The 17,021-nt window shown below is 48.1% G+C and overlaps 1 protein-coding gene across 1 annotated transcript in view; it reads right to left on the bottom strand.

Moving 5' to 3' along the window:
• FREM2 (FRAS1 related extracellular matrix 2) overlaps positions 1–17,021 on the bottom strand; it is a 583,269-nt gene that overhangs the window by 105,660 nt on the left and 460,588 nt on the right. The window contains exon 16 of the mRNA XM_085621760.1: positions 15,189–15,520. Within this exon, the coding sequence (XP_085477886.1) occupies positions 15,189–15,520 (332 nt within the window). The remainder of the gene's footprint in view (positions 1–15,188; positions 15,521–17,021) is intronic.

Raw genomic sequence — 17,021 nt, 5'->3', positions numbered from 1 at the left:
GGCGGCATATATTTGACCCCTCCATCTCCAGGGGAGTGCAGTGATACAGTCACCCACAGGCGGGTCTCCTGCAGGAAGACAATTGATATCCCATAGCACTTAAGGTACAATAGAATCTTATGGCATTATGCAGGATTGTTCATCCCCCCAACATTCCGCTTGATCTTGTAAACCTCCCATACCCGGCATGACTTAGCGAACCATTGCACATGGCCCTCCCACTGGACCTTAACAGCACTAGCAGTAGTGCCCATGGTATATGAGCGTCAAGAGCAGTCTTCCCCAAACGAAAACACCTAAAACAGTGATTAACAACACCACAGCCATTCCACGCCACCTCCCACCCACTTGCAGAATATACAGTACTCCCCCCAGCACAACTAGTGGCCAGAAGGGTGCTGATCATTGCTTCACAGCTCCTCTCCCACTCTCTCTTTAATCCACTATGGCAAGTAGTAGGTAGTAAGTGTTATACAGGCCAAGCAGCCGTGGCACCTCTGATCCACAAGCCCCGAACACGCACTCAGGAGGCCGGAAGATGACAGGGCCCCAGCCGCCTCCTGCCACGGAACTGTCAAACCCAACAAATCTCAAGCACTTCCAGCAACTAGCATCGAGCAGACAGATTACCCCCCAGTGCCCAACCCCATCCACGAGAGAGCAATTTCTGGTGTTACACAATACTATCAAATATAAAAAGTCAATGTTACAGTTCCGTATTTGTAGCACCATCCGCAATAAGGTGCCTCTGGTCTCTGCAGCATCTCAGACATCAGGATAGAGTTCGTCATCAACAAGGGGGTAAAGATATGTCCTTCCCAAATAGTATCGCACCAGGCATCCCCGGCAGCTTAGCACTCTAGATAGCATCAGTGCTGTCACTCAGCGTATCTGGTACTGACTGAATCTGCGAGAAAGCCCCCTGATCCAGTGATCACAGGGCCTCCGATCTCAAAGTGCCATTCGGACAACCAAGAATGTGTTCCATAACTGTATCCCCCCTACTTACCACGTATGGGTTGAACACCAAACTGCGCTCACACATGTTTCGCATCTTCTCTGGGTATCAACAGGATTGTTCCATCTCGGTGTGTCCAACCAGACTGTCACCTTTTTGGGGGACTCATAAAAGTACACTTGGCTGTTGTGTTGGATGCCAGTTTAGCAGGGAACAGCAGGCTCTACTTGATATTATGGTCTCTCAGTCTCCTTTCCACTGACATAAAGTTATTGCGCATAGTCTGAACCCCGCGAGTGTAATCAGGATAAATAAAGATATGCTTGTCCTCCTATGTGGGAGGACTGTGTGAGTGCACATGTTGCATGATAGCCATGCAGTTGTGGTACAAGACAAGCAATCAGGGCTTGCAGCGGCACTCTATGGCGCAGTGCCGGCGCCAACGCCCTGTAGGCCATCTCCACTGTAAAAAATGAGACAGCCTCATGGGGCGAAGAGTCTTAGTTATCTATTGTTCCCAAAAGAGTTCTGCCGAGGGGCCCTCTACCCATTCTGGAAATCCAGCAAAGCAGAGATTATTTTGCTGCAACCGGCCCTCAACATTTTCCAGGCGCTCCTCCACATGCATAGTGCTGCATTCAGCCTCTCCACCGCAGCTCTCAGTGACGTGACCTCCATTTTGCAAGCACCACTTCATCTTCCATGCCGTGGTACGGTCCGCGACCTTCCACAGGTCCTGACGCAGATGGTTTATGTCCATAGCCATTTTGTCCATCTTTACTGCCAGTGAAATATGAGAGCACTACATCGCCGCTAGGAGTTTCGCAGCCGTGGGTCCCTGAATTGGCTCATCTGTGGATTGGGCGCCAGGCGAGTGCGTCCATCAATTTCATTGGCTGGAGCCGGTTTCACCTCCTTGTCTTTTCATATTGTCGATGGTGCAGTATTACCAGTCCCTATCTGCGTAGATATGTCTCATCTGTTCACATGTGGACCTGCATCAGTCAGCGCTGTCTCATCTCATTGTGCGGTGATGCTTCCTATTCACCCACAATTTTCAAGGGTACACAGGAGAATTGCACAGTTGGGATCTGCCGCCCTCGGCCAGCAACTGCAGTCCCTATGTCCAGGGCCTCATACAAGCCCTCTACCCCCCACTCCTGTATTCTAATTGTCCAGGCAACAGGCACCCTCAAGGCTCTGAGGGTCCCGAAAGGCCAGGTTTGTGGTCTATGCATAGTCTGCATGGCAGCCGTAGGTACAGCAGAGTGTACTCAGAAATCAACAGTTTAGGCTGTTCGGTAGGAGTGATCCCGGCAGTGGCCCCAGCACATCCACCGTCTCCTCGCTGCAGGTACTGTCTGGTCCTCCATGTCGCCATTATCATAATGATGCTGCATAACCATTAGGTCAGTTTAGCCCAGTCTTCCGGGCCAGCACCGTCGTAGCAGTACAGCATATGCCTCCTATGCGGGCTGTGGGGGAGCAAGGGCATTGTTTCTTGGCTTTATACCTCACGCTCACTTGCAGTGCAGCCTTTCATAAATCGCGGGCGCAGGATGTGTTCCTGTTACGGTCTCTCAAGCCCACTGCTAGGGTATGACTGTGCCCCCAGACGCAGACTGCTCAGTCTCCTCTGCAGCATCGGCCAACACAGTGCCTCAGGCCACCCAGAGGCAATCTTCTGGCCCGCGGTCCACGTCACAAGGCAACACACCGGCGCAGGCCCAGTTGAAGTCCAAGCCCCACTCACCGGATGCCGATGGCTCCCGTAACTGGGCCCTCAGGGGGAGTCGGCCTATGTGGTGCACAGTTGCCATGAGCGGCAAACCCACTGAAATCTCTGCTGTGAAGCCCTGCCGTTCCAGTCGATCGGGGCTTCTTGCTGCTGGCATCCTCCCAAGGCAGGACCGCGCCGAGGCCTCTGCACCCGTGCTAGTGAACAGGGTTGCCCCGGGCAGTCAGCCCGCAGCCACACATAGTCTCCAAGAAGCACCCCCAGGGCCCTCAGCAATTCACCAGCAACCTGGTGCGGCCAGTAATGGGTAAGTGTCATTGATGTGTAAATCACTGGAGGGTCACTGTTCCTAATAAAGAATGCCAGCCCAATCAGCAGCTTGAGGTATAGGTGACGAGGTACCTATCTACATGAGAGGTTAAAGGTTGGATACAGAAGGGGAATTCCTCCTATTTGGAGAGTTGGCCTCACATACTCTTGCGGGTGTCATGCTTCATCATTGGGTGTTTGCTCCTCGTGGGGTGGCGCTGCAGTCCCCCACGGGCCCCATGAGAGGGCTCTTTGGCAGAGATCTTTTAGGAGAAACGCCGCAGTGGTGAGTGTGGGTGTGTGGGGATTGGTGCAAGTGGGTTGAAAATACCGTGCTGGTACCTGCCAATGTATAGATTCTTGGGTCCGTACGTATAGTTAAAAACAGGTAAAAAGGAACAGTAAACCCTGCTGTCATTGAGGAGGGTGTGTTCCTTTTTTGTAATTTCCATGGGAAATAGAGGTGATATGTGGTGAATTAGGCTATGGGCAGGTATGAATGTGTAATCCCAGGAGGTCAATGTAACCTCTTGAGCCGCTTCCACTGCCGCGGAGGCCGCGCCGGAACAATACTTGGGGTTAGATTCAGATACTAAGGTGGTCGATACGGATAGGGAGCAGGGCCGCCCTGACCACATACCGGAATCAGGGTAATATTACAGGGTGTATTGTGTGCTTCTTTTCCAAGCCCCTGTCCCATCACTATTTTTTCAAGATAAAAAAAACACCCACGGTCCTGACGAAACGCCAAAGAATCCACTAGGGACCACACAGACTTGAAACATGTCGACCTGATTAGACCTAAGGGACATTTTGTTTATAATTGAGTCTTAGCCAGTCATCAGTGGGATACCTTTTTTTTTGATACCACATATTCTACCTCAGCATTAAGCACTGGAACTTTATGAGGTGTATACAATTTGCAAAGATAGACACCGAATAAGAATCAGGAGCATGAGTTGACTGCACATCGAGTTGCCAGCTGCGGAAAGGCATCTTTTCCTGCCTAAACATTTGTTTTCAAGATTTCACTCTTGAGTGAGAGCTCTACGGATTCTTTTCTGTCTACCTGAAGATAACAAAGCTTTTTTAGGCTAAAAAACAGCTTTGACAAACCTAACTGACTTCTAATCCATATTGAAGGTTAACATTTGGTCCTTTGATAGACATTTTATTGGGTGGCCACAATGGCAATTATTGGAAAATGCTTGAACCTAATTTTTACCTTTTAACTCTTGCTTTTAATTTTTGTAATTTTTATGGTTTCCAGTGAAAACCTCTGCTTATACTTTATCTTCTCTTAACTGCATTGTTGTTTGAAATATTGTTGCCTTGCACTCTCACAACTTTTCAAATCTCTGAAGGAGTTGTGCTTGGCATATCCATCAAACCATGAGCCAGGACATTTTGGGAAGAACTTGGTTGCCTCTGTGGGATTAACCTGATCGGTGTATTGTGGGAGATTAAAAATAACATATATAAATGACACTCTTCTGCTCAAACTACCCTGTGGATGTCTTGTAGCCCCTTACTTATAGACCCTGCAAAATGCACTGCCAGCCATCCCCACCAGTAGATTTACCATGGAATGAAATGAAGAGCCTTTTCTCATTTTCAAAGAAATCTTCATTATCTAAATGTATATTCCCTGTAGGGAACATAGTGAGGATGCAGTTTCTCCCTAGAGGAGGGTAGCATGCCTGACACCTAGAACCTGGATGGTGTTTGCATTGGTACTTCTGGCCAACAGCATGGGACTAGAGGCAAAGGAGCAGGGCAGACACAAGGACCAGATGAGATGTTCACTGGGGTAAACCGACATAATATCGAATAAAAAATATTGACAGGAGAGAATATTGAGTTTTTAATATAGAATGGACAGAATATCGAATTGCCAAAATATAGAGGTGACGAATATCATAAATCAGGTAAGAAATATCGATTTAAATAATATAGAAGTTAGTAATATCAACAGTCATAATATAGTTGTTAAAAATATAAAAAAAAATTATAGTGTTTTTTTGTGGAAAATCTTTTTTTTATTTTGTTAAAGCTCGGGCATAGCAAAGTCATATATATGAAACAGTTATTGCATTTGGCTGGCTCAGTACTCTTAGATAGTACGCATATCCTTGTTACAAACAGTACATAATGGATCACATTAATCATTCCACACAGATCTTTACATTCCCTCCCCACTTCAATCCGAAACGTCCTCATTTGTCAATTCAGGTGGGTCACATATAAATCCCCTATACTTGTTCCAGGCTCCCCATACTCTCCCCCATTTCTGGGGACAGCCTCGATTTACATACGCAGCTTTTTCTGCGACCATGGCCTCATCCATGTCCATACACCATTCTGCCAGTGTCGGCGAGCATCTGGAACCCCACAGTCTGGCTATGTTTCGCTTTGCGACCTTCATTCCCAAAGTTGCCTAGTCCTGTGCTGGATGATTCAGGTCATTGGGTTCCCATATATTTAATAAACATCTTTTAGGCTCCGGTACCACCGACTCCCCCTCCGTCTGAGATATGGTTCTCATCACTGCCGTCCAGTACGGCATGATTTTCGGACAGTGCCATATAGTGTGGTAAAACGTACCCTATTCCCCACACTCTCGCAAGCAATACTGATGGTGTGCACTCCCCATTTTGTGTAAAGTTAACCTTGTGTAATATACACGGTGTAATATCTTTAACTGTACTAATCTTAATCTCGAGGTTATTGCAACTTCCCGTGGTGATGAGAGTGCCATCTGCCAATCTGTCTCGTCAAGATCCCCAAGGTCTGAAGACCACTTGTCCCTCAGTGCTTGCGTTGGGTCAGGTAGGTTATTAACCAATTTATGGTAAGTAAAAGAGGTGGCCTTTTTTGGCATATAGTCGGTCAGCAGCCTATCCTCTAGGGGTGAGGCCTCCGGCAGTGCGGTGTTCGGTGGTATAACCGCCTGTAAGGCATGTTTAATCTGCATGTATCTGAATTGCTCAGAGGGTGCCAGTTCGTATTGCTCCTGTAGGTGCTCGAACGTGACCACCCCCTGTTTGACCCAGAGGTCGCCTACCGTGGAGATGCCTATTGCGTCCCAACTATTGAATCCCTTACTTTTCCTAAGTCGCCCCAGTCGCTGTGTATCCCAGAGTGGAGTGAGTTGTGTTATGACCCCCTGCCATCCCAGTTTCCTATTCGCAAAGTTCCATATGGCCACTGTGTGTGCCGTCGGTCCTATCAATGGGTTAGCTCGTTTTTTGTTGTAGAGGGCCGCCATGACTCCCCTGTCTCCCAACCTGCATCTGTCTGCCTGGAATGCCGGGTCCGTGTGTGGGGCGTGAAGCCATTGATTTATTATTTTTAACTGTGCCGCCCAATAGTACAATTGTATGTTTGGGAGTGCTATACCTCCATCATACCAACCCCTAACCAGTTTGTCCATTGCAATGCGCGCTGGTTTGTTTTCCCATAGCAAACTAGAGATCTCTGCTGCTATTGTCTTAAAATAGCTCGTTGGTACCGGGAATGGGGAGTTCTCTAAGGCATATAGAAACCGTGGCAGCGCCATCATTTTAAAGAGCGCTGCCTTGCCAAGCAGCGTTAAAGGCAAAGTGCGCCAGTGTGCTGTATCTCGTTTTAGACATTCCAGGGGGGGCACAAGATTTTTTTTAAGGAATTCATTGGGCCTAGGCGTAACATAAATACCCAAATACTTGAAGCCCTCTGTCGTGATTAGAAGATCGCAATCTTTAGGAAGGTATGGTGTCGAGCCAGAGAGCACAAACAAGACCGATTTGGACCAATAAATAGTGTAGCCAGACACTCGCCCATAATTTTCACAGACATTCAGTAGCACCAAGATGGACCGCCTGGGGGAGGCCAGGTAAAGCAAAATGTCGTCAGCATATAAGGATATGCGGTCCTCCCATCCCGCAGTCCATCGAAGCCCCCGAATAGTCGGTTCCCACCGAATCACCGCCGCCAGTGGCTCCAACACAAGTGCGAATAGCAGCGGGGATAGGGGACAGCCCTGACGGGTTCCGCGCCCCAGCGGGAAGTCCTCCGACACATGACCATTTGCTGTGACATGTGCTAAAGGTTTCGAGTATAGTAGGTGCACCCAAGCACAGAATTTACGGCCAAAGTCCAGATGTCTAAGGACCGCAAAAAGGAAGGGCCACTCTACCATATCGAATGCCATACGTGCATCCAATGAGAGAATCACAGCTGGTTCTTGAATATAGGGTACACGGGCTATCACCCCCTGAAGGCGCCGCAGATTAAGAGCCGTGTTACGACCTGGCATGAATACCGATTGATCTGGGTGTATTAGGGTAGTCATGTGCGGGGTTAATCGAGTCGCCAAAAGTTTAGCGAGTATTTTCGCTTCAGCGTTAAGCAAGGATATTGGGCGATACGAGATACATTCCTCAGGAGGTTTTCCAGGTTTAGGAATCGCTACTATGGTGGCCGTGCTTTGGTCCCGCGGGAGTTCTCCCACTTCTAGACTTTTCAGATACATATTTAACAGGTGGGGGGAGAGCACAGCTGCCATTTTTTATAGTGTTCGATGGGTATGCCACTTGGCCCCATCGCCTTCCCAGACTGCAGAGATCTGATTGCTAATTGTAATTCTTCTGTCGTGATGTCAGCTTCCAGCATGCGGTTTGCCTCTGGTGTTAACGTGGTCATCTTGATGTCTTTAAGGTAAGCCTGCGCATCCTCAATCCTATTGGTAGTGGAGGACGCATAGACCTGGGTGAAGTAATTGGCTAACTCCTTTACAATAGCTTGAGGGTCCGAGACCGTCACTCCTTCTCGAGTTTTTATCAGCGCCATCCAGCTCCGCGCTCGCTCCTTTTTGTCGAGCCAGGCCAAAAGTTTACCCACCTTATCCCCAATTTCATATATCGTATGGAGTGTAGCCTTCAGTCTGGACTTTGTCATCTCCTTTAAGTGTTCCCTATATTCTCGCTGCTTAATACACAGGGAGTGGGATGTGTCCGCCGTCGGGTTTTCGGCATGTTGCTCTTCGGCCTGACGTAGCCTCGATTCCATGTCAAGTACCTCCTGTTGCTTTTCGCGTTTATGACCTATTATGGAGGTAACAGCTTGTCCACGAAGAACAGTTTTATAGGCCTCCCAAAGGGTGGTTGGGGATTGGACCGACTTTGCATTTTCTTTAAAATAGTGTTGTGTTGTAGTGTGGAGGTTTTTGAGGATTTTGGGGTGGTGCAAATAACCTGGGTGTATGGGGTAAATGCGCCGTCTAACTGCGTGGCGGCACGTGTATGTCAGCAGCACCGGAGAATGATCTGATATCCCCCTAGGCCTGATGTCTATGTCCCCCACGTTCTGGTAGTTATCTGCAGTTGCCAAAAAATAATCTATCCTGGATAGACTATTATGTACTCCCGACTGGTAAGTGAACTGGCGTGTCGTGGGGTGACGGCATCTCCAGACATCTATAAGACCCAGGGCGTCCATGAAACTCTCTATGTGGGATACTGTGTTAGTGGGAGGTTTAGGAGGATATCGGTCAAGAGTGCCGCTGATTGCGACATTGAAGTCCCCCCCAATTATCATTACCCCTCTGGGAGATCGAGTAGGAACCTGCTGAAGGCCGGGAGGGCCACTGCATGGAGAGCAGGAGGGATATATACCGATACCACACTGAAGGATCTTCCCTCCCACTGACATGATATAGCCGCAAAGCGGCCCTGGTCATCTGTCCATTTCTGATTAACTATCAGCGGAAACTGCTTCTTCACCAAGATACCCACCCGCGCGATCCAGAAGAGAACTCGGAGTGCACAATCATTTTAAAACCCCACCGGTCCAGCGCCTTACAGGTTGCTCCCGTTAAATGTGTCTCCTGTAGGATGGCCACCGCCGGCGCACATCTTTTCAGATACTGTAAGACCAGACCTCTTTTAATCTTATCCCCTAGCCCCCGGACATTCCATTTTATAGTGTTTTAAGTGTTAGTATATGTGTTAAAAGTATGTATTCATTTTAGAATGTATGTTTGAATATTTTTAAAGTAATGAATTTTATGTTATTTAATTTTTGTGCAATTTAATTCCGTAGCGGGTTGTGGGTTTATAGGGGATTAGGGTGGGAAGTAATTTAATTATAGTACATTAAATAATAATTTTTAGGAATTATTAATCATTTTTAATTTAATTTTGCGTTTTACTTCTGTAGCGGGTTGTGGGTTTATAGGGGATTAGGGTGGGAAGTAATTTAATTGTTATTAGGTAATTAATAATTGGTATTGAAAATTAATTGGTTTGCTGATTAATTATTAATTGGCAAATAATTTGTATTAATTGGTAATTAATTTGTATTAATTGTTTAATTGATAATTATGTTAATTGTATTAAGTTATTATTTGTAGCGGGTTGTGGGTTTATAGGGGAAAGTGACCGCTGCGCCTCTCACCAGGCCGGGTCACCCCCTTGCTCCTCCTGCCGCCTTCTGCTCCTGCCTGCCAGCCTTGCCGCCTTTCTCCGATGCAGACGCCCCCCTGGCCCCCCGAGCGGCCCAGCCTCAGCAGAGCCGCCCGCTCGCCAGTTTCCCGCCGCAGCTCGCCACAGGCCCCGCTCACCACCGGCCCATTGGCCGAGCCGCTCCCGCCGCCCAGCTGACCCGCCCTCTCATCCCCCTTCTTATGACGCCCCCAGAGCGACCGTGCAGCGGACGCGCGCAGCGGGAGCGCCGACTGAGCGCCGATTGTGCGCCAAAGGTAAGCCCGTCTGCGCCCGTCCGCGTCTGGCCCGCGCCCAGCGCCAGGACCCCTGGCCCCCGCAGACCCCAGCCCACCCGCCGGACGTACGACGCCGCCACCCTCAACGCACTCAACGCCGGCCGAATCCCAGGATGCTACCGAGCCACCCCGAGACGCACCCACGGACCCTTCTGCTGCAACGCCTGCAAGTTCACCTGCATCCGGACCAGCACTACTCCAGCACCAACCAAGACCAAGACGAGCAACAGCAGCAGCCACCTGAAATGCATCCTGCTCAACACCCGCTCCGTCCACAGACACGCCATCGAGCTCTGGAACCTGCTCGACACAACCTCACCAGACGTCGCCTTCCTCACGGAAACCTGGATGAACGCCTCTTCAGCGCCCGACATCGCCATCGCCATCCCAGATGGCTACAAGATCATCCGAAGGGACCGCATCAACCAGACCGGAGGAGGGCTCGCCATCATCCACAGGAACACCATCCGCATCACGACCAACACCGCCGACACCCTCGCACCCGCCGAGCACCTGCACTTCCAGGTCCACATCAACCCCAAGACCACCCTCAGAGGCACCCTCATCTACAGACCCCCGGGACCACGCACACAATTCAGCGAAGACATCGCCGACTTCATCAGCCCGCACGCCCTCCTCTCCGCTGACTACATCCTCCTCGGGGACCTCAACTTCCACCTGGAGAACAACAACGACCGCAACACTACCACCCTGCCGGACAACCTCGCAAACCTGGGACTCAAGCAGCTGGTCACCACCCCCACCCACTACGCCGGACACACACTCGACCCCGTCTTCTCATCCAGCAAGGACATCGCCTTCAGCCACGCCACCGGACTCCACTGGACGGACCACAGCTGCGTCCACTTCAGCTTCAGAAGGACCACGATCCACCACCACCAGCAACAGGTTGCACGCAGAAGCTGGAACAAGATCACAGCCGACCAGCTCGCGACCTCCCTGAGCATGAACCCTCCCACCAGCGCAACGAACCCAAGCCAGGCGGCAACCTGCGAAGTGGATCAGCAACTGCGCAGACGACCTCGCCCCTCTGAAGACCCCGCCTAGCAGACCCGGTAGCAAGAAAGCCCCATGGTTCACCGACGAACTCAAGAGCTCCAAGAAGAACTGCCGAGCCCTCGAGAGAACATGGCGCAGAGACCCAACACCGGACAACATGACTGCCCTCAAGCTCGCCACCCGAAAACACCACCAACTCATCCACGCCACCAAGAAAACCGCATTCAAGGAACGACTGGACAACAACGCACACAACAGCAAGGAACTCTTCAACATCGTTAAAGAGCTCTCCAACCCCAACGCCGGAAACAACAACATCACCCCTTCGCAAGACCTCTGCAACTCCCTCGCCTCCTACTTCTACAACAAGATCGCGGACATACACAACAGCTTCAGCACTCAACCGACGCACGCCATGACCGAACCACCACCCCCCACCACCACCCTCCGCGCCTGGACCCCGATCAGCACCGAAGACACCGTCCGCACGATGAACTCCATCCACTCCGGATCTCCTACTGACCCTGCCCTCACCACGTCTTCAACAAGGCCGACGCTGTCATCGCAGCCCACCTGCGGGACATCATCAACACCTCCTTCGACACCGCTACCTTCCCGGAGAGCTGGAAGCACGCCGAACTCAGCGCTCTACTAAAGAAGCCATCAGCCGACCCCACCGACCTCAAGAACTACCGCCCCATCTCGCTGCTCCCGTTTCCTGCAAAAGTCATCGAGAAGACCGTCAACAAGCAGCTGGCCGCCTTCCTCGAGACGAACGGTTCCCTCGACCTCTCGCAGTCTGGCTTCCGGGCCAACCACAGCACCGAGACCGCCCTGATCGCAGCCACCGATGACATCCGAGCACTGCTTGACAACGGAGAAACAGCAGCCCTCATCCTCCTAGACCTCTCCGCGGCCTTCGACACTGTCTGCCACCGTACACTAGTGCAGCGACTCAGCAACGTCGGAATCCAGGAGAAGGCACTGAAGTGGATCATCTCCTTCCTCGCCGGAAGGACACAGAGAGTCCTCCTCCCCCCGTTCAGATCTGAAGCCACCGAAGTCATCTGCGGCGTTCCTCAAGGCTCCTCGCTCAGTCCAACCCTCTTCAACGTCTACATGAGCCCCCTCGCAGACATCGCACGCCAGCACAACCTCAACATCATCTCCTACGCTGACGACACCCAGCTGATTCTCTCCCTCACCAATGACCCCGCCACCGCCAGAGCCAACCTTCACGAAGGGATGAAAGAGGTAGCCGAATGGATGAAGAACAGCCGCCTGAAACTGAACTCGGACAAGACGGAAGTCCTCATCCTGGGATCCTCACCCTCCGCCTGGGACGACTCCTGGTGGCCCCCCGCCCTAGGCAGCGCACCCAAACCAACAGACCACGCACGCAACCTGGGCTTCATCCTGGACTCCTCCCTCTCCATGACCAGACAAGTCAACGCCGTCTCCTCGTCGTGCTTCAACATCCTGCGCATGCTACGTAAGATCTTCTGGTGGATCCCCACCGAGACCAGGAAGACGGTCACCCAGGACCTCGTCACCAGCCGTCTGGACTACGGCAACTCCCTCTACGCCGGAACCACCACCAAACTCCAGAAGAGACTCCAGCGGATCCAGAGCGCCTCAGCACGACTCATCCTGGACATCCTCCGTCGCAGCCACATCTCCGGACACCTGAGAGACCTGCACTGGCTCCCGGTCAACAAGAGAATCACCTTCCGACTCCTCACCCACGCACACAAAGCCCTACACAACCAAGGCCCAGGATACCTCAACAGCCGCCTCAACTTCTACGCTCCCAAACGCCAGCTTCGATCGACCGGCCACGCCCTCGCCGCCGTCCCCCGCATCCGAAGAGCCACCACAGGGGGACGGTCCTTCTCCTACCTCGCCGCCAAGACATGGAACTCCCTCCCGACCCACCTCCGCCTGACCCAGGACCACCTCGCCTTCAGGAAGCAACTCAAGACCTGGCTGTTCGAGCAGTAGCGGACCCCCCTCCCCCAGCGCCTTGAGACCCTCTGGGTGAGTAGTGCGCTTTATAAATGCTTTGATTGATTGATTGATTGAATATGGTGGGAAGTAATTTAATTGTAACTAATTAATTATAGAAATATTTTTTGTATATTGCTAATTAACTTATTATTAATTAATTCTTAATTGGTATTATTATTATTTAATAATTTTTGGTATTGAAAATTAATTGGTTGGTAATTAATTATTAATAGGTAATTAATTAAAAAATAATGTATTGGTATTTATAAGTAATTAATTATTAGATATTGTGTGATTGGAAATTAATTTTAATACTTTTTTGGGTATTAATAATTAATTTATTTTTGATAAAATATTAAATAATTATTTTCTCTACTATTGCACTCACTGGAGTGGGAATAGTAATTTTTACCCCTACGCTATCCTACGCTTTCCCTACTATTGCACTCACTGGAGTGGGAATAGTAATTTTTACCCCTATGCTATCCAACGCTTTCCCTACAGTTGCACTCACTGGAGTGGGAATAGTTAATTTAACCCTCCCGCTATCCAACGCTTTCCCTACTGTTGCACTCTCTGGAGTGGGAATAGTAATTTTTACCCCTACGCTATCCAACGCTTTCCCTACTGGTGCACTCTCTGGAGTGGGAATAGTAATTTTTACCCCTATGCTATCCAACGCTTTCCCGACTGTTGCACTCTCTGGAGTGGGAATAGTAATTTTTACCCTCCCGCTATCCAACGCTTTCCCTACTATTGCACTTACAGGAGTGGTAATAGTAAATTTTACCCGGCCGCTATCGTACGCAAAAAATATTGAATATGTTTAATTAATATTATGTTAATATATATGTATTTTTTTTACTTACATTAATTATTTATTAATATTAAAGTTATTTAAGTATTTTTAAGTATGTTTCAGTTAATTATATGTATTATTTCATTCATTTTACATTACTTTTAAGACATTTAAAAAATTCGATATTTTGACTAACTATATTTTTTACAACGATATTTTGGATTCTATATTTTTGTACTTACCTGTTTGGAGATAGGGATTCGATATTTTGGCATTCTATATTTTTTCCTCTATATTTTTGTAGTTCGATATTCTCCTTCTCGATATTTTGTCAGTGATCCGTTAACTGGACCTGCCCATGTGGATTATCTCAACACCCTCAAAAGACCTGGTTATCACGTGCACAAGCTGAGAGACTAATGAAACTGTTACTCCTTCTGCTTAGCTGTCCAAGGTACAACAGCACAATGAAGGAAGTGTGTGAGGTAAGGTGCAATAGCACAAGTGTGTGTGTGTGTGTGTGTGTGTGTCCCACGCCAGCATTTACCACACACAGTGCAATTTGCCCTGCACAAAACACATCATCTCGTGCTGCTGCAGACATGCCACACAACAATTCACAAAAAGTAAAGGTTATAAAAACTACTCCTAGCGAAGTTTGTAATATAACGTAAAATAAAACAGTTTCCCTTTTAGCAGGTATGCTTCTAAACACTAAAAAGAGTGGGAAAACAACTTCTTTTACTGCACTAAAACCAATCCAAACCAAGCTGCAAGTCTGTGGGTATAGTGTCAATGCTTTAAAAAAACCTGTCTCAACAAAATGACGGGTGAAGCAAAAACTTCTTTCCTCAATCAAAAATGTGAATGTTAATGCCATGCCTCTAGACTGATGTTCTAAAGAATGATTACCTTTCTAGAAAAGACGTGGTCGAGTTTGTACGCGTGAATGATTAAAGGGAAGGCTTTATTCCGGCTGCACTTTAAATAGGGGGTGGGTTGTCCTACTTACACACGTGCCAAAGATGTACTCATGTTTGGAATATGCTTTGAATCTATTTAACATTCCCCCAAACATTTCACACAGATAAGTTGCCAAAGAGTGTAACTTATCTGCTAATGCTGCCCCAGCCTTTTAGCAAATTCTTCCTCCAGCTTCAAGGTATTAACTTCAAACAGTAGGTTATCAGAGTGGAGTTTCAAAGGTTTACGTGGGTATTTCTCAATGAAAGTGTGTTTACATGACCACATTCTGTTTTTCAATTTCCCAGCTCCAATGCCTGAGAGCCCATCACAAGATAAAACCATGATCGTACGCTGTGTTATGAAGGAAATTATACTTTCCACCAATTCTGCATAATGCTGAGAAGTGGCTATAAGGCAATGTGTGGTGCTATAGAAAAAAACTAAAGAAAGAAGCAGTGTTTACACTGATCTATATACTACTATAATGCCTATAAGGGATCTTTAGACAGGACTCTAATAACAACAATGCCTTACATTCATCTATAAGAATATCTTTGATGGAAATTTGCCATAATAAAGTAAAGGAGTGAATGAGAAACATAGTAAAAACAATATTTCTTTGACACGTTACCTGTCCATCTGTACCAATGGTGCCTCCACAGTCCGTGAGCAGCTCTGACATGTCATAGTAGCTGGTGAACTCCCAGAGGCAGGCTTCGAGGTTCAGATTGCGATAGAAACGCAAGGTACTGGCTCCCCGAAGCGCCGTACTGTACTGGTAGGGGGAGGTCTCCCCAATCACATCAGGGTTCTTGGTTGCATCGGATAAGAAACCATGACGGGTTTTCACTTCGTTGTAATCTAACAAGTTGGAGCACTTGTGGTTTCCAACCCTTGTCCCGTCGGAGCTCAGGGTGAGCTCAAAGTTGGACAGTTCCCTCGTGGACACCACTGGCATCATGCCTGTACGAAAAACACACAGCACATTATTATTGCTGATCTGGAAACCCCAGAATAGCCACTTATTTAACAACTGACATTTTAATAAATATGGTTTACATACAATGAGGGTAATTCACACAAATATCAGTACACCTGCCCTCCATAAAGTACTCCTACGAATGGTGCAGATCTACTAGTTTTGGGAATTAACAAACATTTCAGGGAATACACCTGGAAAGCTAAGCCCGGTGCAGGTTTCAAGGTGTAAAATTGGGAGTGTCTTGTGACATATTCCCTAGGCTTCAATTTCTCCAATGTGTAATCTCTAGATACCATCCAATTAGGCACGGGAGAAACGGAGTTAAATGTGAAAATGCACTTTTTTCTTTTCCTTTTTTTACTCCACGAGCAAAACATGGGTTGTAGTGGAGAAAATCCTTCCTCTACACCTCCTTTAAAATTGAAGGTTTCCATCGCCTTCCTATCCTGGAAGGGGGATACTCCAGCCATAGACTACAGTACGTCTCTGAGCAGTTTGAGAGGGGAAAAGGGTTGGATTGGAGTTTGTGAATGCCCACAAATGTACAAGTTTGGGGTGGGTGGTCACAAACTTAGAGGGCAAACCATGCTTGTTCTGCCCAGTTCTCACCCATTCCACGCGAGTTACTACTGCGTATTTCTCAGCAGTCATGGCAGAGAAATAATCAGTAATCCTCATTAGTAAATCCATTCACGCCTGTCGAGACTGCTTTTATGAGTTCATGGCACGCATGAAGGAAGGCATTTTTGGCTGTATACATGCATCTACGGTCAAAAAACCGATTGCAAATTGCCCCCATATCTTTACTTCTTAAACTCTAACTTCCTGCATAGTCTCAATAGTGCAGCTGCAGAGGCTACTAAACATATAATAGAAAAACTATAAGTGATCCCAGTTACTACACTGGTTAATGGCCCAGGCATAATTGAACCCCGTATGAGCTTCAAACCAAATTGCACAGTTCCAGAGCAGGGTGATGCCTGCTGTAAAGCGCATCAATTCCTCGCCAAGCCGAGTAAGCACTATATAAATGAGAATAACAAAGTATGACGATATTTGCATTATTTGATTAGTGATAAATGAATTTGTATTCACTATTACCCTCGTGAACAGCCTGCTTGTCAAAAGTCCATCACGTCGTGTATATATTTCAGAGGTCCAAAAGCAGCATTGATTTGGGTAATTGTAACAGTAGGAACTGTATTGTCTGATATAGAAATAGTCAACATACCCCTTTGAGTCTCTATTGTACTCCATACCCTGTGGAGTTGCAGGGATGAAATGGACCTTAATAGAACAAAGTAAAATGCCCCCACACCCCGGTTATTAAGTTAAATGGGGAGTGATAATTGGGATGCAGAGGGCACTCAGACCACAAGATCCCTGCATCAAGTACTTCTGAAAGCTTTGCCCCTGTCCATATCAGTTTGTCTTGCTTTTGCAGACCTCACACAGCAGTGATTGTCAAGCACTCCTTCTAAG

Source organism: Triturus cristatus, chromosome 8 (assembly GCF_964204655.1).
Source record: "Triturus cristatus chromosome 8, aTriCri1.1, whole genome shotgun sequence".
Classification (NCBI taxonomy): domain Eukaryota; kingdom Metazoa; phylum Chordata; class Amphibia; order Caudata; family Salamandridae; genus Triturus; species Triturus cristatus.
The sequence above is the reverse complement of the archived record's forward strand: the minus strand, read 5'-3'. Positions and strand labels throughout refer to the sequence as shown.